The sequence below is a fragment of the Prionailurus bengalensis genome, chromosome E4, assembly GCF_016509475.1.
Source record: "Prionailurus bengalensis isolate Pbe53 chromosome E4, Fcat_Pben_1.1_paternal_pri, whole genome shotgun sequence".
Lineage (NCBI taxonomy): Eukaryota > Metazoa > Chordata > Mammalia > Carnivora > Felidae > Prionailurus > Prionailurus bengalensis.
The window spans coordinates 9,153,643-9,176,882 of record NC_057360.1 but is presented as its reverse complement, the minus strand read 5'-3'; the positions used below and the strand labels follow the sequence as shown (position 1 = coordinate 9,176,882).

At 39.2% G+C, this 23,240-nt stretch overlaps 1 protein-coding gene across 4 annotated transcripts in view; it reads left to right on the top strand.

Annotated features, from left to right (window-relative positions):
* Positions 1 to 23,240, top strand: part of FMN2 (formin 2) — a 391,725-nt gene that overhangs the window by 196,512 nt on the left and 171,973 nt on the right. For all 4 annotated transcript variants that reach the window (XM_043568706.1, XM_043568709.1, XM_043568707.1 and 1 more), the window contains one exon: positions 20,688 to 20,749. In XM_043568706.1, coding sequence (XP_043424641.1) covers positions 20,688 to 20,749 — 62 coding nt within the window. The remainder of the gene's footprint in view (positions 1 to 20,687; positions 20,750 to 23,240) is intronic.

The following is a 23,240-nucleotide window of genomic DNA, read 5'->3' as shown; positions in this document are numbered from 1 at the left end:
ACAGCTAGAGCACACATTCTTATTGCGTGTGTTTGTAGGGGGAGTGGAGGGAGGGAAGGTAGAATCAAGGAACACAGAAAAAGACTGTCATGAAGGATGCAAAGAAGTTACTTAATGGATCCTGTAGGATTTGCTTTAAAATTCCTTCTGTTATCACTTCCTGTCCGGTCTTCTGTTCTGTGCTTTAGGTGATACTCAGATGTGCTTTGCTAGAGAAAGCTGCAGAGTGGAGCGTGTGTCTATATGCCCAACTTCTGTACCAATTAAAGGGATAAAGAGAAGAATGCATTCGGAGACTATAATCACCTTAGCAACATATTTTCATATAAGTGCTAAGTGTATTAGAGTGGCCAATTATGCTGTTATAACCATTGGTTCTTACCATAAAGATCTCAGCATTGACAGTTATATCAGGGGGATCTTGATTCATTCATTCCTACTATTTCTGTTTGCCTTCCTTTCCTTATTTCTTCCCATATTTAATCATCCACTTACTCAGATATTTACTGAGTATTTAGTTTGTGCCAAGCTCCATTCCTGGCACTGGGATACAAAAATGAGAACAAAAAAGCCAAAACAACAAATGGCTGTGTGGAACTTGAATTCCATTAGGGAAGAAAACAATTTATAAATACATAAGGTAAAATGTATGGTATGTCAAATGGTGATACGTGCCATTGAGGAAATAAACAAAAGCAGGGAATGGAAAGAGCACAGAGTAGAAGGCAAGGGAGAAGTCAGGGAGAGCCTCAGTGAGGACTTGAAATCTGAAGGGTGCAAGGAAAAGAACCCCATACAAATCATAGGGAAGAGCTTGTTGCAAGGAGAAGCAGTCAAGTGTGACAATCTCGTGGTGCCAATAACCTGGAACACTAAAGGATCAGCAAGTTGCTGGGTGATCCTAGAGAGAGTGATCAAGGGGGAGAGAAGTTTGAGATGTCCTTGGTAAATAACGGGGGGCACAAGGCAGGGAGAAGTCAAGGGGGGTTTGGCAGGAGGACCAGAAGAAAGCTATAATAGTAATTCAGATGCAAGACAATGGTGACTCATTCCCGAGGAATAACAGTAGAGGTGTGAGATGTAGTCAGATTCAGAATATTTTTTGAAGGTAGAGGTAACAGGATTTGCTTATGGATCAGATGTAGACTCTGAGAAAGAGTGAGGACTCTAGGATTTTTGGCCTTAGTTAATACAAGGATTTATTTGCTGTTTTCTGAGATGAGGAAAATTGCAGAAAGGGTAGTTTGAGAAGGGAGGATCAGGAGTTCCACTTGAGACATGCCATATTTAAGATTCCTGTTAGACATGTGAGTAGAGGTGTTGTACATTTGGCATCATAAGTTCAGATTTAGAGAATTTTGGACTGGCGACACAGCATGGGATTCGTTAGCATCTTAATGATGGATGTAAGTGTAGATGGAGTAGAATGGAAATCCAAGTATGAGCCTTGGAGTTCAGCAGTAAGAGGATGCAGAGAGAGGAGGAGGAACCAACAAATACCGAGAAGAAATTGCCAGTTGAGGTAGACGGAAGATCAAGAGAGTGTTTTGTCTTGAAACCAAGCAAAGAAAAGAGAACTCTGTCACATGTTGCTGATAGGCCAAATTAAGTAGTGGTTGTTGGGGATCTTGACAACAGGTGGGCAAAGTGGTGGAGGCCAGAGCCTTCCTTTTATGAGAGGATGGAAAGAGAGCGATTTGGAGAAGGCTTGTATTAGAGTCTTTGATGACTTGAGAGAAAGTATAACATGTTTGTTAGTCATGGGAATGGTCCCTTAGGAATGGAAGAAATGAATGTATAGGAGACAGTGGTCACTGCTAGACTGATGCCCCTGAGGAGGGGGAGGAAGGCAACCAGTGCCAAGTACAAGGGTTGGCTTTAGTTGGACACTGACAGATCATCCATAGGAAGACTAGAAGGGGAAGAGTACCAGCACAGATTTCATTGAGGCTCATAGTTTTGGGACTTCTGGGAGTTATTTCTTAACTGTTTTTATTTGCTCAGAGAAGAGCAAGGTCATCAACTGAGAACCAGAAGGTTGAAGGTGGTGTTGGAGGTTTGAGGAGAATGGAGAGGGTTCTTTACCAGAGTGGCGGAGTAGGAAATTATAGTATGACCACAAGATAAGAGTAAAGGACCCATTTGAGGTTAGTGGCCCTAAATTTAAGGATGGTTCATGTTTCTGGCAGTCATATTCATCTGTGAGGCATGCTCATGTACAGTGTGTTAAGAGTGGTTTTAACAAATGTTGAGGTTTTGCCATTTTACTGAGACACCTCGGGGGAGGCAGGAGTTAAAGGGCATATGCATGTAGGGTGGGTATAAATAATGGTCTATAGTTTAAAGTGTGTGTTAGGACATAAAGGAGGCATGTAAGGGACAAAATAATGGGAGGGGACTCAATGGATCATGGGTCCTGGTGAGACTGACAAGAGAAAACTTTGAACTCACCTTGGGGGTTATATAAACTTGTACTTCAGGTGACTTAACTGAAATCATTAACACCCAGTTTCACCTCAGCAAAAGGAAAATGAGCAATTAGCATTGTTGATGGAAGATGCAAGAATTTTCTGAGGCAGGCATCAGTGTTTATGTTGCTTCTCCAAACTAGACATCATTTGCCATCATGGTCCTCAAGGCATAGGCCATACTGAGCTACTCAGTTTACTGAAAATAAGTGAGTTTTCACAAACCTTCAGGATTATATCCTACTTGAATCTAATGTGACATTGCTTAGAGTATTCTAGATGGGCTAGGAATTAGATCAGGTGGAAAATGAAGAGCAAAGAGAAATATATTTATGTTGAGCACATTATATATTTTTATTGGTTCTGTCTGGAAATGGGGCAGAATGCCCAAGCTCTCTTTGTTTTCCCTCATTTGTGCATCAAATTTCGTTCACCAAGGAAATGAACTTCTGCAGTAGATAATTGGAAGGGGATTGTTTTACAATCAGATTGTGTTTTTACATTATTTCCACTGAGCAGTTGGCTCTAGTAATTATTCTTCCATAAAGAGGAACATAAACAGGAACAGCTTTCTTGATTTGCTAACACTCCTGTGAAGATAAATTTGAAATATTTGTCCCTAGACAAAATATTAGTCATTAAATACAAACAAATTTGATTACTCTTTAGGGGACTATTGGATAACATTGAAAATTTGTGATAACAGCCATTTAAGGGAATACAAATTGAGTAATTTATGATCTCCATGTTGATATTAATTATTTCCTTTGGAAAGAAATTTCATTCTTAACATTTTTCATTTGAAAATTCAAAATTTTACAATCAATCTGTTTTAGACCTGATAGCTTCCATGCTTTTAGACTGCTACAGTTTGATGCATTTATGTCATGTATTTCTTCCTTTAAAAAGTTTTAATTAATGGAGAATGGAAATGTGTTTCATAAATATTATGCCTCAATAAAAATCGTTTTACACTTTTGAAAATCGCTTCATGGTCCAGTTTGATAGACAGCCAGATTCTCCTATCTGCTTTTGCATTTATTCAGTTGCTATATGTTGTTTTGGTTGAAATGTATGAAGAAAATCTGTCTTCACACAGATAATGCAGCTGGAAAGAGGTATTAGTCTTTCAGATTATGGTGGCTATTATTCTCTTGTTTTAAAGTTTACTTATTATTGAGAGAGAGAGAGAGAGAGAGAGAGAGAGAGAGAGAGAGAGAGAGAATGAATGCATGTGAGTGGGGGAGGGTCAGAGAGCTTGAGGAAGAGAGAGAGAATCCCAAGCAGCCTTCGTGCTAACTGCACAGAGCCCAATGCCAGGCTCAAACTCAGGAACTGTGAGATTATGACCTGAGCCAAAATCAAGAGTCCAATGCTTAATGGGCTGAGCCACCCAGGTGCCCCTGGTGGACATTATTCTTAATACTACACCAAAACTAGGGGCACCTGGGTGGGTCAGTCGATTAAGCGTCCAACTTCGGCTCAGGCCATGATCTCACAGTTCGTGGGTTCGAGCCCCGCATTGGGCTCTGTGCTGACAGCTCACAGCCTGGAGCCTGCTTCAGATCCTGTGTCTCCCTCTCTCTCTGCCCCTCCCCTGATCACACTCTGTCTCTCAAACATAAATAAACATTAAAAAAATATGACTTCACTCATATGAGGACTTTAAGAGACAAAACAGATGAACGTAAGGGAAGGGAAACAAAAATAATATAAAAACAGGGAGGCAGACAAAACAGAAGAGACTTATAAATATGGAGAACAAACTGAGGGTTACTGGAGGGGTTGAGGGAGGGGGGGATGGGCTAAATGGGTCAGGGGCATTAAGGAATCTACTCCTGAAATCATTGCTTCACTATATGCTAATTTGGATGTAAATTTTAAATAATAAAAAATATTCAACAAATAGTAGTTTCCTTATAGTTATTTGCAGTTTGGAATTTCAAAGCCATATCAATAAACTTTTCACACATTAAAAAAAAAAAGATTACATTTCACTCAACATTAAATACATGGATCTGCTAACATTACCTTATTTAACTGAGTTAAGGCATTTGAATGACTTAGATGTTTGGCAGAAAACACAAATTTAGGAGTATGGGTTCACTTAAATGAAACCCAAATATTCATTTAAATTCTAACAGGCTCTGTTATGTTTTGAAGTGAATTCCAGTGACAATATGTGTGTGCTCATGTTGGTTGTTCAGTGCCCTGTTTTAAGCGTAACTTGCAACTATGCAGAGAGACATTTGGGGGTCCTGGAGTCACTGCAGCGGAAGAGTGGAAACTAGCATCAGAGGGTCAGTCGACCTTATCTCAGCCATCATCTCTGGAATGAAATCTTCCCATCATCAGCTGCACGTAGCAAAAGGTCTGGGTGTCACAAGGAAATGACATCAGTTTTCTAGCATCTGTGATATGCCCTCAAGTAGTAATTTCAGAATACTTAGTAAAAGGCTTAAATCGTTGAAATATGATGTAGTCTGGGGAGTTAACTTTCAGTCTCAATCTCTAACTCTTTTATTCTGTGCCAGAAAGGAATCCTGCAAGACAGGATGAGTTTTCCTTTGTGGCAGCCTGGCTAGTGAGGATGAATACACCTACTCTCCAATTTCCTCACTTAGAAGAGAGGAGGAGGTGTGATATTCTCCGGGAATTCGAGGAATAGGAAATTGTTTTTCTTGAACAAGAAGGTTCATGATTTCAGCTGAGAGTATTTTCCAAGTATTTTGGCAAAGTGTTTTAGCCACCAGCAACCATTTCCCCTACGCAGATACGTTCAGATGGGCTCTATACACCTTGAACGCAAGGAACAGACAAAAATACAAAAGAAGCTTTGTGTGTGGGAATTGTGAAATTTGAAGTCTGCATTGTTTTAATGGTTGAAGGTTTTATGGGATTATTTATGTATAGGAACACTTAAGGAAAATATATTAGCAAATTTTTGTGATGGTGGAAACATGGTCTCTTGGTCAGTCAAAGCCAGTGGACTCCATTGAAAGCTTTTCTAAATAGTAACGCTCACCCTCTGTTTTACTATTTGTGCATACTGCCAGTCATCAAGGGATGTCAGGAAGCTCTGGTCATAAAAATAGCCTTCTTTAATTAAATAATTTCTTAATAAACCATGAGAAGAAAAGGATACATGCATCTTACTCAAATCCACATTTGGGAGGCATCGTAGTTGCAGAAGTGCTAGAAGTCACTGGATATTTAAAATAATGAAGCATAAATTATATTAAAAAATAAATAAAATAATGAAGGAGGGGCGTCTGGGTGGCTCCAACTTCGGTTCAGGTCATGATCTCGCGGTTCGTGAGTTCGAGCCCTGCATTGGGCTCTGTGCTGACAGCTCAGAACCTGGAGCCTGCTTTGGATTCTGTCTCCCTCTCTCTCTGCCCCTCCCCTGCTCACCCTCCGTATCTCTCTGTCTCAAAGGTGAATAAACATTCAAAACAAATTAAAAGAATAATGAAGGTGGTTGATGGGGAATGGGGGATGGGGGAGAGGGGAAAAATGGGTGATGGGCATTGAGGAGGGCACTTGTTGGGATGAGCACTGGGTGTTGTATGTAAGCCAATTGGACAGTAAATTATATTTAAAAAGAAAAGAAAACATGAAAACTGAGAAAATAAAATAATGAAGAAGAAGGGGGGACACATAGTCCCCTTTGTCAAGGCAGGATGCTGAGCATCTGGTGGTCATTTCTGAACCCTAGGGAGTGGGCAGTATGATGACAGAATAGCAGATAGAAGGAGGAAAATTCTTCCAACAGTGGCCTTTCCCTTCGCCAGACAACTACTAAAGTTTAATTAAGGCTCAAAGGTCTAAGGGGATGAATTAGAACGGAGGTAGTTCCATTTGAAAAGTTTCTGTTTTACTTAGAAGCGACTTTTATCCATTAAAAGCACATCAGAGTAATCAGAATATTTGGAACTCCTCCCCATATTTAACTGATCTCTCATTCCAGCAATGAAAGATTACGCTAATACACACACACACACACACACACACACACACACACACATCAAGAGAGAAGAAAGAAAAACTTTCATTAACTGAACAAATGGCAGAAATGACTGAACACACACATAAACTAGTACGTTGCATTTTTGCACGTATTAGCCGCATGTTGAACTAAGTAAACCACAAAATGATTCTTAAGGGAACTTAAGTATCATGTGTATTCTTTAGATGTTTTTTTCTCAAGTTTTTTGGCAAAATGGTCATGAGACAAGTTGTTAGTCAAAGTCATCTCTGTGGTACAATGAAAGGACTTACCATAACATGTCATGTCTTGGTGTGCAAGCTCTCATATTCTCAGTCGTATATGTTCACAACTAAGTTTTCTTTATTTTTTGATAGATCTTTGATTTTCAGTGGCTAAACTTCTTGGTTTCTTTTCCTTCCTCAACATGTCTGCCAATATATAAATGTTAATATTTACTGAGGAAGCTACGTAAGTGCCTGTTTAAGTAAATTACTTTTAAAAATGATTTTTAAACCACAATTATAATCTTCATGTTTGTAAGTTCAGGCTTTCTCTTCGGGGTTCCTTTTGAAATCAGACATGTTTGTGAAGAATTACCCCGAAAAAAGTATGACTGTTATCTGTGTGAAAGTTATTTTGGCTCCAGGCATTTTAAATTTCTGATAGATTGTGTACTTTTGGAGCAATGTATATGCATGCATTCAAAATAGAACTTAACAGTGCTCCCCCTTTACAGTATGTGTTAGGAAACAGTGGCAAAATGTGGACAGAGTTAGGGTCCTATTTCCAGGGAGACTCACTAAGCTCTATTTTACGAGAGCATAAATGTTTACCTAAGCAAGAAGGTGAAGTCCGTTATGCCCAATAAAGGACATTTTGCAGTGCTGGTTTACGGAAAACATTCAACAGACAGTGGATCTTTTACACAAAGTACAGTGCGTTGTTTGAAACTATGTATGCTCATCTATACACTGTGCTTAAAATAAACACTATCTGGGAATATGCTAGTCTTTCTTTCTTTCTTTCTTTTTTATTCCACACCCTAGATTTTGTCACCTGCCAAAGTCAAATAAATCTTATCTAAACAGTTGAGATAAGCCTTGAGTTGTACCCAGTATGGTCAAATCAACAAACCTCTTCAAAAACAGAAATGAAATACAATATCACTAGATTAAACAGTCTACAATGGCAATCATGTTTGCATTTAAAGATTTTATTCCAAAAGGATTACAGTGTTGGTATCCGTTTTTCCCCCTGCCTAGACAAGAAGGCGACATACTGAGTCAAACATAATGCATTTGCTCTCTAACAATTTAACTTGTGTGGCTCTTATAAACAAGGCCCATAGGTGTATGAAGCCTACTGACTTAATCAGTAACTCATGTCATTAACTTTGTATAAGCAAGTATGCTTGAGAGGTACCAGTGGTGGATTGGGTATCAGATTTGGGTTTTTTTTTTTTTTTCCCCAGCAGGAAAGCCTTTCTTTATGTAGCCTAAGTACAAAAATCTGTAGAATTTCTGGCATTTTATTGTCTGTACCTTACAACAAATCCCTACCAGGTTAAACTGCCTGAAAAGAGAAGGTAGTATAAATGGCTGTGTATTCTAAATTAATAGGATATTATAAAAATGCAATTTTCTTCCCTTCTAAGGCACATATCAATTTAATTGCTAATGCATACCCTACAAGGGCAGGAAGTGTGTCTGAGGTTTGCCACCACCAGGTCCCCAGGGCTGAGAAGGCTACCTGTCCTGGAGTTAGAACACTATGGATATTTATTCCATAAATGAATAAATGATGTTTTCAGGAAGATGCTATTTACTTTTCAGATAAATACAAATATTTTATAATTATTTAATCAGTTGCTGATATCTGAAAGTATGTTTGTGAAGTGAATATATTTTTAGTTATAGTTCAATGGTTCCCTTTCAATGTCACCCTGTTTAATTGGCCATTTGTTTATAAGTGACAAGCAGTAAACATGTCATGATGTCACTCAATGTCATTTTTAAAACTACCTCACAGAGAGTATTAACTTCTGTGCATTTCTTGACCATAGAGTATTTGATACACTGCCTGCTGGTTTGGAAATAACCCGTGTCCCCACTGGTCTTTAAGTACATCTTCACATGCTCGCACTCAGCCTCTCGCACATCTGAGAGTTAGCCCAACTGGATGTACAGTTGGGGTTCTGATGTGATGCCTTTCTTTTATTTTTAAGGTCCAAACAATAATATAAAATACATATCTTCATTTTCTAATTTATATTGTTATATAAGAGCAATTGTATGTATAAAGGTATATATGATATTCAGACATTTAGAGAGAGCTAAGAGTCTTCCATTTTTGGGTGCCCACTATGGCAAGGACTGTGTTCTACCTCTTATCTTGACAATAACCATTTGAGGGAGGTGTTAACATCATTATATACCCATTTCACATGTGAATAAACTGAGACTCAACTTATCAAGGATCTCCCAAGGGACACACACTACCTAGTCACAGATCCATGGTGTTTTTTTTTTTAATTTTTTTTTTTATGTTTATTTTGGAGAGAGAGAGAGAGAGAGAGAGAGAGAGAGAGAGAGAGAAAGTGCACGCGGGAGAGGGGCAGAGAGACAGGGAGACACAAAATCCGAAGCAGGCTCCAGGCTTTGAGCGGTCAGCACAGAGGCTGACACGGGGCTTGAACTCATGAACTGCGAGAGTCAGGCACTTAACCAACTGAGCCACCCAGGCGCCCCCACATATCCATGTTTTTAATCCAGGTTTGTGTGAATCCAAAGCAGTGAGGTTTAAGGTTTCAAGAAATTTTAGAAAAAATCACGAGTAATTATTTGGGTAAATTAGAACTTCTCAATAAATATGTTAATATATTAACCAGGGATTTGAATGGAAGGGGCCATAGCAAACTTTAGAAGTCTTATAAATGGAAAAAGAATGGAGTGTCACTGTTTCAATTTGGAATCTTTAAAAGAATGCTATTGATGTATTTGTTGTTAAATTTACTATGGTCCTTAGATAATCCAGAATTCCTTGAAATATTATTCAAGAATTTGTGTGTTTCGGGGCGCCTGGGTGGCTCAGTCGGTTGAGCGTCCGACTTCGGCTCAGGTCACAATCTCGCGGTCCGTGAGTTCGAGCCCCGCGTCGGGCTCTGGGCTGATGGCTCGGAGCCTGGAGCCTGTTTCTGATTCTGTGTCTCCCTCTCTCTCTGCCCCTCCCCTGTTCATGCTCTGTCTCTCTCTGTCCCAAAAATAAATAAACGTTAAAAAAAAAATTAAAAAAAAAAAGAATTTGTGTGTTTCATGTGTATGTTAAAAATTTGTGGCAACATGTCTTCTGGCAAAGTTCCCCACAGTGTGGGAATGTCCGTGTGGGACAAGCCCACGTGCTCAAACATGTATGATGGTTGGATGTGTGAACAATGGGAATGTTACATTATCATTTCATATTCTTATCAAGTGTGGAGTTTAGGTGAATATGGTGCCAAATATCTTACTCTATGAAAAAATGTTAGTTTTTAAAAAAAATTTTGGTTATGTTTGATTTTAACTAAGCCAAGCAAAACCAAAAAAAAAAAAATCTTTAAAATTGCTTCACTGCATCATTAGGAATTTTTTGCTAAGTAATACATTTTAACAGTGTTTTAAGTAACTCCCCAGATGTGAGGATTTTTAGTTGGGAGTTACCGCATCAGTATTTCCTTACAAAGGATTCTTGCTCCATTGTCGTCAGATTGCACAGCGATAACTTACCAAAGGTTTCTATGCTTTACTGAATTTCAAATAAAAATGTGAGGTTAATAATTCTAGGCATTGCTGCCAAAATGTTTTTTTTTTCCCTTTTGTTTTCCTTTTTATATCTTCCTGGCAGGACAAATAGAGCAGTATTAGAAATTACTGAATGAGTAAAAACTGACCGTTTGCATCCACCACAGACTGTAGATACTAAGGAGGGAGAGGAAGCTGCTTCCTCTTCAAATATCTTTCTTTTCCTTTTTATGTCTCAGTTTCTTCCTTCATTGTCATGCAGATGGCTTTGCTTATATTGTTTGCAACAGATCCCACTGCCTCTGCCAGTATTTGGCTTTTGCTTTCTCAAGTGTTGCTGCCTTCATGGATTGATGGGACCAATAACACAGATATGTGGTTGATAGTGTCTCTTTCTTAAGGTCAGCTAGTATGGCTTCTTTCTGAAGGTTCCGTAATGATTTTGTTTTTCACATTATACGCTTTTTTAGTTTTCTACTGTTTGTGGAACACTCTGGCATGAGTGTATGATGTATTTAAGGCAAGATCCTATCAGGCTATTTAAAATCTCCTTGGAGGGGGGCGCCTGGGTGGCTCAGTCGGTTGGGCGTCCGACTTCGGCTCAGGTCATGATCTTGTGGTCCGTGAGTTCGAGCCCCGCGTCGGGCTCTGTGCTGACAGCTCAGAGCCTGGAGCCTGTTTCAGATTCTGTGTCTCCCTCTCTCTGACCCTGCCCCATGTCTTTCATTTTCATTCCTTTTTTTTTAAATTATTTTTTAACGTTTATTTATTTTTGAGACTGAGAGAGACAGGGCATGAATGGGGGAGGGTCAGAGAGAGAGAGGGAGACACAGAATCTGAAACAGGCTCCAGGCTCTGAGCCGTCAGCCCAGAGCCCGACGCGGGGCTCGAACTCACGGACTGTGAGATCATGACCTGAGCTGAAGTCGGACGCTTCACCGACTGCGCCACCCAGGCGCCCCTGTCTCTTGTCTTCTTGAGGAGCCATTGTAACAGGTGTGAGGTGGTATCTCATCATTGTTTTTTTATTTTTTTATTTTTTTTAACATTTTATTTTATTTTTGAGACAGGGAGAGACAGAGCATGAACAGGGGAGGGAGGGAGACACAGAATCTGAAACAGGCTCCAGGCTCTGAGCTGTCAGCCCAGAGCCCGACGCGGGGCTCGAACTCACGGACTGTGAGATCATGACCTGAGCTGAAGTCGGACGCTTAACCGACTGAGCCACCCAGGCGCCCCTTTCATTTTCATTCCTAATACAGCAAAGGGTTTGGAATTCAGCTATTATTCCTCTTTAATTCTACCAGGATTCAGATACTCTTTTTAAAAATATCTTTCCCTTTACCAACTGTACTCAGTTTGTGTTAATCACTCTTGTGCTTCTTCACCCACCTATAGAAGTATTCCTCAAAATAGTTACCTAAAAACCTTAAGTTTAGTTGGGTAAGAAAAGGGAAATGTTTCTATTATTAGGTAAAGACTTAAAAGAGAAAATAAGCTGAAAAAGTGTCCAAGTTAGGGTCTGTCTTCTAGTTTCAGGGTCCCTGAAGTTAAAAATGCTTTTGGTGGAGCAGGCGATCTCATGAATGCGTTTTGTGAACACAGGGATCACCCAGGGCAGGACTTCTGGCTGTGTTAGCATATGAGCCAGGTGCTGTATATTTGGCAGAATATGGTCAGAAGGGAGTATGTGGGATCTAGTCTTGGGAACTGGTCAAAACTGATTATTTTCTCTAAAACTCCTATTATTGGGATGCTGGCCATCCTGAATGTTCTTAATGTTTTCTCCTCTTTTTGATATACTTTTGGGAAATACTCTCTCATTTATTTCCCATACCTTCTATTGAATGTTTCTATGATGTTACCATGTTTTTTATGTTTGGAGAACCACTTTATGTTTCCAGTTTGGCGGGCGTGGCAGTAATCCAGGCAGTAGTTGGGAGCGTCTGGGAACAGGGTGGTAGCAATGACAATGATGAAATGAAATCATATCTGCATGTATTTGGAATGTAGAGCCATGAGGATTTATGATGTACTGGCTGTGGAATGTGAGCAAAAGGAGTTAAGGATAGCCCGACCAGCAGATGGGTCTCCATCATGTGAGAGAGGGGAGAGTGTGGGCGCAGTAGGTCTACCTTTAGAGTTCCAGGTGAGCATGCTGAGTAGACTGTTGTTTCTACAAGGGGAAGGTTCAAGAAGGAGGTTGGAGGCTAGAGAGGAAAATGTTTCAAATCCACCACGAGACTATAAGAGATCACCAAGAATAGGAATGTAGATGGGTAGGAAGAGGTAAAAGGGTCAAGCCCTAGGATCCTTCAATAATAAAAGGCTGGAGAGAGAAGGAGCCAGCTAAGGAGAATGAAGAGTGGGGAGCATTATGAGCAGGAGGAAGAAGAGAGTGGCATTCTGGAAGCCAGATTAAGCATGTGTATCTGGAGAAAGGATTTATTCGCTGTGTCAAATGCTGCTGAGATTGAGGAATGTGCATTTGGATTTCACAGGATTGAAATTACTGACTACTCAATAATCAGAGCAAAAGCTTGAGGGGGTGGGATTAAGAAGCTGGGGTAGAGAAGAATGTGAGGACAGTGGGTATTAGAATACCTTAGGAAGATATGGAGGAGTCTTGTGTGTGTGTGTGTGTGTGTGTGTGTGTGTGTCCCTCCCCTGTTTGGTCTCTCCTTCCCCCCAAAGGTGAAATTTTTTATTTCACTGAAATGTACAGAGAGGTAGAAATTATCTTCACATGTGTCCTTTTTCCTGATATTAAAGTGTAATGACTAGTTACTTGCAATTCCTTAAAGAGATCTCAGAAAATTTTGCTCCCCAGGGGCTAGGACATGATGACAGCTTGGAACCATTTTAAATGAGAGATGCTTCTGATCTCTTATTTAAGATGAGTTTCTACTTGAACAGAGGTCTTTGCTTTGCTTCTCAGCAAATTTGCAAGGCTTCATCTTAGCTTTTCCTGTGGCTTCTCAATTCCAAATGGGGTAAAAAGATGGTTTCTCTAAGCCCTTATACTCTTTCTTACTATGTCAGTGAGAAGAGGGCATGAACTGTAAATACAGGCTGATTTGCACTTATTGTGTGTTTAAGCTTTCTGCTGACTCTGCTCCCTTCCCATATACCTTAACCAAAATCGGTGTTGATGGTTTCCCTGTGGGTGAGACGTGTTTAGTCTCCCGTATTACTATCTGTACAAGTGGAACTGTGATTTTTTTCCTTTTGCTGAGAATGTTTTCAACCTACTTTCTCTAAAATCTCTCAATCAAAATACTGACTTGGAGAGATGTTGGTAAAATCGTTTTCTTGTAGGAACGTTAGAGGGTCCATAATAACAATAAACACAACGAACATTTTCTGAGTGTTTGCTACAGGCATGGCACTGCCTCTGAGTGATTTATTTGAATAATCTCCTGCAAGAATCCTATAGGGTGGGTGCTTTCATTAGGTCTATTTTGCAGATTCGAAGCCAATTGAGATACCCTATGTTACACAGATAGTAATAAGTGGTGTATTCCACTGCCTTCCACTGACATTTGTCAAATAATGATATGACATCCCATATTATTATTTTATCTTTTTTATCTATCTATTTTATCTATTTTATCTAGTATGAAGTCATCTAGAGTGAAGTTATTTGTTTACAAAAGGGCAATCAGGGTGAGCTCAAGGAATATTCAGTTTGTCCAGTCAAGTTAAAGGTACAGTTAAGTTTCAGGAATTACTAACCTCAACCTATTTCAACCTTTTGACATTCAAAGAAGATTTTTTCCCAAGCCTCGTATGTACTAGGTTCTTCTATATTTTGTGAAGTTCACAATAAATTAGGCGTGATCATCTATGGTACAGGGAAATGCCTGTCAACATTATCTCATGTTTCTGTATGTCTGTATATCATGCCTCATATAAACTTATTATCAATGAGACTAGGAGGCTTAGCTGATTTGATAGATTATGTCTGTATGAGAAGTCAGCTTTCTTCTAGTGCATTTCTTTTTTCTGGTGAATCATGATGGCTCCGCATTTCCTGTGTGTTCTTAGAAAGCCTAATAGAAAAACAAAAACACTGATATAATTAATACATGGTAGAGAATAATAGAGAACCGTAAGCTGACATCTGAAATCCAAGGGAAAAAGAACGAGAGTTAGCAACCTGGTATGGTGGGCAGCCTATCAGATGGCCTCCAAAGATCTCCATCTCCTGGTATTCATGCACTTGTATAATCTCCATCCCTTGTGTGGGGGCTGGACCTAGAGACTCATAATGAATGGAATGTAATGGAGATGGCGGGATGTTACTTCTAAGATTGGGTTGCAAAGAGAAGGTGGCCTTATCTTGCGTGCCCCCTCTAGATCACTCTGAAGGAAGTGAACTTCCTTCACCCTGTTGTCTTATTGCGAGCTTACCTATAGAGAGAGACATCTGGCAAGAAACTGAGGCCCACAGCTACAGTTTCAGCCAATAACCAGTGAGGAGCTGAAGCCCTCAGTCTGAGGAACTGAATCCTACAAACAACCACATGATCTTGGGAACGGATCCCCCTACAGAGTCTTCATAGAAGATCTCAGCCCCAGCCAACACCATGACTGAAGTCTTAGGAGAAATCTTGAGGCAGAGGTACCCAGCTAAAACTGTACCTGAATTTCTGAGGCACAGATAATATGTTTGTTGATAATATGATAATATGTTTTAAGCCCCGACTAAGCTTTAGTGTAATTTGCTATGCAGAAATGGATGACTAATAAAGCCTCTTGATAATAAACACCATGAGGTTTTCTACTTTGGGGGGCTTCCACCCCCAGTTTAGCAGGTCATGTGAGAGGGAGGGATTAAGGCAGGAAACCACAGTGACTGGAGTTCAGGGCTGGTGGAGGGAAGGCGCCATCAAAAGCAGTCCTGAGGCTGCTCTAGTCCTATCCCATTGGGGAGATCCCAGCTTAAAATACAGACTGGAGTAAAGCAGGTACTACTAACAGTGTTCCATGGCTTAAAATATTGCATTCAGTAGGAGTAAGTGCATCATATAGAATTTCACCAAGAAGTGAACTACTTTATCTGGCTGCTCAAAATATATGACACATTTACAAATTTGGCTAATAATTAATGTTGTGTGAACTTTTGTTTTACATGAGTTTCTTTTAACAGAAACTCTTAAAATGTAGTCCTTTCCCTTTTGTGTACTTTTTTTTTTTTGGTTAGAAGCACAGAGACTGGGTTCTTGTTGTTATGCAAAAATTCAGACATACGTGTTTTATTTCACTGTAGTCCGAGTGATTTAACATCATAGTAAGTTAGAATAAGCAACATGTACCACATTTCTGGTGTTGAAGAAGGCAAATATGTGTTAATAGCAGTGTCTAGGGAATGTGATATGGGCCTCTGACTGTCACCTGTTTGTGCGTATGTGTGTACAATGTCATGTGCCCAGCATACAACCATTTCCCATGATAGGTCTAGAATTCTTTTTATGTAATGCAGTATCTTAGAAACAAAAGGAAATAGATTTTTTGTTAGCATAGTTTATTTTGATACATTTTTGATGTTTATGTATTTATTTTGAGAGACAGGGAGAGGAGGAGGGACAAAGAAGGAGGGGGAGAGATAAAATACAAAGCAGTCTCCACAATGTCAGCTTAGAGCCCGATGTAGGGCTTGAACTCATGAACTGTGAGATCAAAACCTGCGCCAAAATCAAGAGTCAGGTGCTTAACCAACTGAGCCACCCAGGTGCCCCTTTTGATACATTTTTAATACCTTACGTTAAATTGACTGAGATCTAAAATAGGCTATTTCACTCTTTGTTTTGTAACAGCATGTTGTAATGCGAAGTGCATTGGATCTCAGTGTATACTCACTCAGTGAGTGTATACCAGTGGAGTTCATTAAGGAAAGAGCTATGGTCTCCGCTTCTGATTATTGAAAGCAAAAGTTTAATCCTGAACCTAATTTTAATCTAACACATTCCCAGCTCAATCTCCAGTTTCTAACCAATGTGTTGACAGATAATACATTTTAAAATTAATTACATAAATCATTCCATGGCTTCTTGGATTAGCCTTCTTACTATAAAATTGCTTATATTCTCCACATAATAAATATATTCTCCAGACACAAGTTATTATCCCACTTGATAAAATCTCAGAGAAGCTTAGTGTCTTGATCAATGATACACAGCCCGTTGATAGAAAAGCCAGAAAGAGTACCAAGTTCTTCTACTTCATTATCATACCTTGGATAATAATAATTTTGGTCTGGAGTGATTATTAACACATGGTCATTTATAGGTTTTTTAAAGAGAGTGTTAAAAACCTCCATATGTTCTAATCCTGGAAAGTCAGCGTGTTTTACAAATAAGTTGATAATCTTTTAATATGCAAAAAAGGCCAGAATATCCTCTCAACACCGTCTTAGCCCTTGTATCTTTCTACATAGAAACAAAACAGATGCTTCTTGGCCCAATTCAAAGTAACATTTATCTATATATATTGTGTGGGAAAGCAATTAAAACTGCTTGGTAGACCTCCAGGGGAATGGCTGGGTGGGAAAGGTGATGAGTCCCAGACAATGATGGCTGCTCCTGGAAGTCTTAGAGCAAAGAGTAGGGAATGAGTGTGAAAGAAATATTTGGCTTCTGACCTTAAGTGTAATCACATTAGCACCTAATGGAATATTAGAGAATAAAGTAATCTGAATTAAAGATTTATCACTGGATATCCTTCCAAATTTGGGGTTTATTTATGTTGTGAAATCTTAGTCTCATGCCTAATAATTTAAATGTCAAGTAAAAAAGACAGCATGATGAACGATACCCAATAGCTGTAAGCCAGGCTGTCATGTAGTTGTAATAATTCATCATTCATATGAGAGTGGAACCCTTAATAGATGCAGGTGGAATTTTTATTTTTGGCACATGAGGGCACAAAACACAAGTAGGAGAAAAAGAAAGTTGTTTACCTTTGGTTTAGATAATAATTTTTTTTTCAACGTTTATTTATTTTTGGGACAGAGAGAGACAGAGCATGAACGGGGGAGGGGCAGAGAGAGAGGGAGACACAGAATCGGAAACAGGCTCCAGGCTCTGAGCCATCAGCCCAGAGCCCGACGCGGGGCTCGAACTCACGGACCGCGAGGTCGTGACCTGGCTGAAGTCGGACGCTTAACCGACTGCGCCACCCAGGCGCCCCTGGTTTAGATAATAAAGCTTATTAAAGCCAGAGGAGTGGAACTTTGGTGAGAACTTGAAGAGGGAAATAACATTAACCAACAACATGCCAGATTCTTTTACTTGTTCCTGCCTTTGGTCCCCATGAGACCCCAAATCTTGCTAATATTTTCTATTATTTTCTTTTACCCTTATCCCTGTCCTCCATAAAGAAACTAAAACTTGTCAAGTAACTTACTTGAAATAATGTAGCAGTGAAGAAAAATTTAAATTGAAACCCAGTTAAGTTCTATGTTCCGTGTTCCTTCCACATCCATACACCATCCCATAAAAATGGCTTTCCCTTTTGGGGGAATAGAGGAACTATCACCTAGACATAATCTCAACAAAGGTGTTTTCCTCTCAAAGAAGGCTGAAATTTTGCACATGGAGTCAGGGGATTTGCGAGGCGCTTTTTCTTGAATGTTTTGCCACCTTAAAACCTGTATTTCTAATTCCACTTCTATTTATTTCCATTTCCATTTCTATTTCTATCTTTCCTATTTCTGTTTCAAAATTCCTTAGCATGTCCATACCTAGAAATCTGGTTGCAGTGTTCTCTGCACAAAACCAGTTTTCTGCAGCCTTTCGAGGCCGAGGAATCAAGCACGTCCAAATAGCTCCAATTTCAAATCATTGTTACCGAAGTAACTGTTAACCAGTGTAATAAGGTATTATGGCCCCTGAATGATAAGGACACTACATTTATGGGCTACATGAGTAAATGCTTTGTTTCATTTCCTTGTTTTTAGAATTTTATCAGTTGAAAATACACAACGTACCTAATCACAGATTTTTTTTTTTTAATTTTTTTTTTTTAACGTTTATTTATTTTTGGGACAGAGAGAGACAGAGCATGAACGGGGGAGGGGCAGAGAGAGAGGGAGACACAGAATCGGAAGCAGGCTCCAGGCTCTGAGCCATCAGCCCAGAGCCTGACGCGGGGCTCGAACTCACGGACCGCGAGATCGTGACCTGGCTGAAGTCGGACGCTTAACCGACTGCGCCACCCAGGCGCCCCTAATCACAGATTTTAAGATTGCGCTCCAGCACTAGATGACAGCACTGAATACTTAGAAAGATACGATTTTAGTCTGATTCTTGATTTCTGAAATGTTAAAATGTGCTTTTTAGATTGAGTAAATATAGCACCTCAAGTAACCTTAACCTTTCCCAAATTACATCGTTTGCCTTTATCTCCCTTCTAGAACGCCAGTCACAATCCATTCATCTGCCTGTATCGAATCTCTAATATCCAACCACACAAGCATGACTATATTGTTCCCTCGAAACTGCAATTCCCATCAGATTGTGTTAGCGTCTCTCAAGTGTAAAGCCACCTAAGTGAAAATTGTGTGGAAAAATAGTAACAGTGTTTTCTTCCATGGAAATTTCCTTGAGGATGACTAAAAAGCGAAGTTTCTTGGGTTAGGAACTTTTGAGGACTTGCTTAGGACCATATACTTATGGTCAGGTCCACATGGTATTTATTAAGATATTCTTCAGTACCTGACATTGCGTGAGGTAAACAGATGAGAAACTTCAGTGTATATATCTAAGCAAAATTTCATGTGGGCAACACGTATAGGAATAACGTGTTTTAAAACCAGGGTAAACTCAGAGGACAATTGTATCTTTTATGAATTTTGACTTGAGTATCAATGATTTTATTGTGTCTTTACATTATTCTGAGAATGAAATCTTATACTAAGTTGACCAACAGCATGTCTTTCATTGTTTTCCTATCAATCTTTTGCTGTATCACCAGAGGAATGTTGAAATACTGGATTATTATCTAATGAATTCCAAAGTCAGAAACCTTTGGGTTCACTGTAAGACTTTCTTTAAGGGCTAGACTGCACAAATCCAAAGGGGGTTAATTCCATACGTGAATTTGCTATCTTTATTTGGATTTTATGTATTTTGTTACATTATAGCCATATTACCTCCAGTAAAAATCATTTGTTAATCCCTTTTAATTAACTTCTGAAATAGAGTCAAAGTTAGCTGGCTATGTTTTTACTACTTTGGGTCATTAAGCAGATTGTGATATGTTTGTCTTTTGTGGTCTAAGGAGTGAAAAGATTTGTCTGAGAATTTTAATCAAATTCTTCGATAGGTATTTGAGACATAATTTTTTGGAAATGGAGATAGTGGAATATTATTAGGATGGAAGTATCATATTCTACTTACTATGATCTCTGTTGGCAAATCTGGGCTCTGTTCCCAGCTCCAAATAGAAATGCTAAATTGTCTTGGTTAGATTTCTCATCCATCATATGCTTCAATTTCCCACTTGTCTTTTTAAATTCTTTCTTGGGATTTTGCCAGAATCGACTAGAAAATGTCTCATATACTTTAGGCTTTGAGAGAAAAGACACTGTAAAATGCCTCAATTATCAAAATAAATCTAACCAATTTGTGATTATCCACTTTGTGATTTTTCTCCCAGAAACCTTTAACCCTAGAGGAGCTTCATTGGCTACTTGGCATAGATCTGATCAGGGGAAATTCACATCATTTCTAGCTAATATATATATATATGTAGGTAATACAGAATGCTTTTGATTAATCTGAATTTGCCCAAACTGAATTATAAAACATACCGACTCCATAATCCAGCATGCTTCTCAGACCAAAAGAAATGCATTTAGGAACATATTCCCAGTTTCCTATTATCAATTCCCCTTCTTCCTTGTATAAACATGGGTAGTTTGCACATTAAGAATTGATTTTTAAGGGTGCACTTGTGCTAACATCAATACCATAATCAAAGAATTATCCTTTTATTATAACAATTTAAAGAATTATAATGAGAAATGCTTCCATCATTTTTATATTAAGTCCTTCAGTTCAGTGATTCGATTTAACTTTTGTCATAAGTCTAGGTAAATTGACAGATACGAGCATTTATCTCACAAAATAGGATGTGGCAGTAACAGGTGTGATTTGCCTGTTTTTCTAGTATTAAGCAAAGTTTTCAAATTCATGCAGTTGGGCCTTGAGAGACAGACTGCGTGTCATATTCATGGGATTTTGTATTTGAAAGACAAATGGAAGCTTTAACACTTTACCCCTGCACCCATTGAAATTCCTTGGGCACAGTCTTAGTAGTGGGTAAGTGGGTGCATTGAAGTTAGACCACTGTTCTGGAGGTGGTCAGTGTTGTCCAAGATGATCAGATATCTTTTCACAGCTGGCTTCTGGCAATTTATGTTCTTTTGTCTTTTTTTCCCCCCCACAGCTGTTGTGAACTTGGACAATTCTGTGGTTGATCTGGAGACCCTTCAAGCTCTCTATGAGAATGTGAGTAAATAGAAGGAATTTTATGTGTGAGTATATAATACATACACAATACTTGCCAATATGCACATCTAGACTCATTGCTTTAATGTCCTTTAAGAAAATTTTATCTGGGTGCACTGAATTTACTAAAGTATCAGTTTGCTAAAATACTTTCTAGGAAACTTACTGGCAAATGTATGGCCTCATAATTTCATGGATTGTGGTTCAAAGCATGTTGCGTGTGAGGCCATTCACATTCCCTCTTTTGAAATATAATAGTCAGTACTTACATAGAGGTTAATTTGAGCTGAGCATTGCTCTGCACTAATTTAGTTAATCTTCACATGAAAACTCTGGGTAGGTATTATTATTATCCCCACTTTACATATAAGGAAATTTAGGTATAGCTGGTCAAATGACTTGTTCAAAATCCCATAGCTAATGTGGTATAGCTGGGGTATAATTCATTTGAGTCTGTTTCTCCTAACTGCGTGGTTTGATTCACCAAGTGGCGGAACATTCAAGCTTTCTTCCAGGAGCACTTGTTCTTATGTTGGCAGGAAAAAACAGTAAGGAATCAGAGAAGTAGGACTATAGCGTGATACAGTCTGTGCCTTTGGGAAGTGCAGTCTAGGTGGTGAAACATGAAATGGCTTTAGCTGGGGCATGACATTAAATAACACTGATTCACATAGTAAGAAAGTGCTTTTCTTATCAGGGCCTTTACAGTGCTTCTGAGGAGCTATATGTATGTATTATAAATATACTACTATAGAAATATATAGTTCTAGAACTATATATATTTAGGAGAAAGTCTCAGTGTGGCCCTATTTTATACCTGGTATCTTTGGGCTCTTTTTATTCATTTTGTTCCTTCTCTTGCCTATGATGTGCCTGGTATTTAAGCCTCTGTTCTCTTTAGGGGCATGACCTTAGTTGGTCCTTGACTTCTCAGCCCCAAGTCAAAGAATTCCTGGCTCTGAAAGATATACATAGTGAACAGGATGCAGACTTCTTCCCTGACCACCCCCCTTGGGAACAGTGTTTTTGATCTGTGTTTTAAACATATTTATATGTGGTTTCCCCCATAAAATTTAGACCTTTGTAAGAGAAAATATTTCTTATGGTCCATTGCATAGAATCTATTGATCAAGTGTAGAGTTGGTACCTGGTCAGCACAATGATCATAGGTGCTCAGTTAGAATGAGTCATTAATGAAGACTGAGAGGGGAAGTTGGAATAGTCGATTATATGGGGTGCCTGGGTGACTTATTTGGTTAAGCATCCAACTCTTGACTTCAGCTCAGGTCATGATTTTGTGGTTGTGGGATCAAGCACCATATTGAGCTTGGTGCTGAGCTGAGTGTGGAGCCTGCTTGGGATTCTCTCTCTCTCTCTCTCTCTCTCTCTCTCTCTCTCTCTCTCCCCCCCCCCCCTCTCTCCCTCTCTCCCTCTCCCTCTCCCTCTCCCTCTCCCTCTCCCTCTCCCTCTCCCTCTCCCTCTCTCCGCCCTTCTCCTCCATTTGTGCACATGGTCTCTCTCTAAATTTTTTTTAAAAATATTTTAAAAAATTGGTTGATTATGTAGTTGTCTCTATGTGATGGAAAACTGGAAAAAATTAATCATGTATTCAGTATATTAGTGTCCCAGTGAAATGGGTATGTAAAACATATCCATTTAATTTTTTTTAATGTTTATTTATTTTTGAGACAGAGAGAGACAGAGCATGAACGGGGGAGGGGCAGAGAGAGAGGGAGACACAGGATCGGAAGCAGGCTCCAGGCTCTGAGCTGTCAGCACAGAGCCCAACACGAGGCTCGAACTCACGGACCGTGAGATCATGACCTGAGCTGAAGTCAGACGCTTAACCGACTGAGCCACCCAGGCGCCCTAAAACATATCCATTTAGAGGTACAGAGTTTTCATTTCTCTTGAATCTTTGATGCCAACTCTTTCCCAACCAGGAGAGCCATATGGAAGAAATGTGGGAATACCAGAGAAAGTAATTTCTTCAGCAGATCCTAATGGTGCATGATGTTCATATATATTTAACTGTTTTTCTTATACATACATGGCATATGTGTATATATAAGTGCTTGCATATATACATAATATATATGTATGTATATGTATGTGTTGTGTATATTATATTAAGACACACGAATGTCTTAACCTGGTGTATCCATAATGCAGAAATATATACAGAAAAATACAGAAATTGGGAACAACTATATTTATGAGGGAAGTTTAATTTGCAGTGATTCGGAGTATTTTATTTGAGTTTTTAGCCTTTCAGAGCAAATTAATTTCATGAAATAGAAATTTCTGACTCTGAACAAACTAGATAGCCATCCAGAATTTGTGTCTAATTTCTCATTATCATACTTCCTGAAAGTTGAAGGAACACTAGCTAGAACTGGTTAAATTTGTGGTTTTCTCTTTGTTGTTGTTGTCAAACAGTGGTTTAGGCTTCCAGTATGTCAGGAAAACACAGTGGTGGGGATGGTTCACA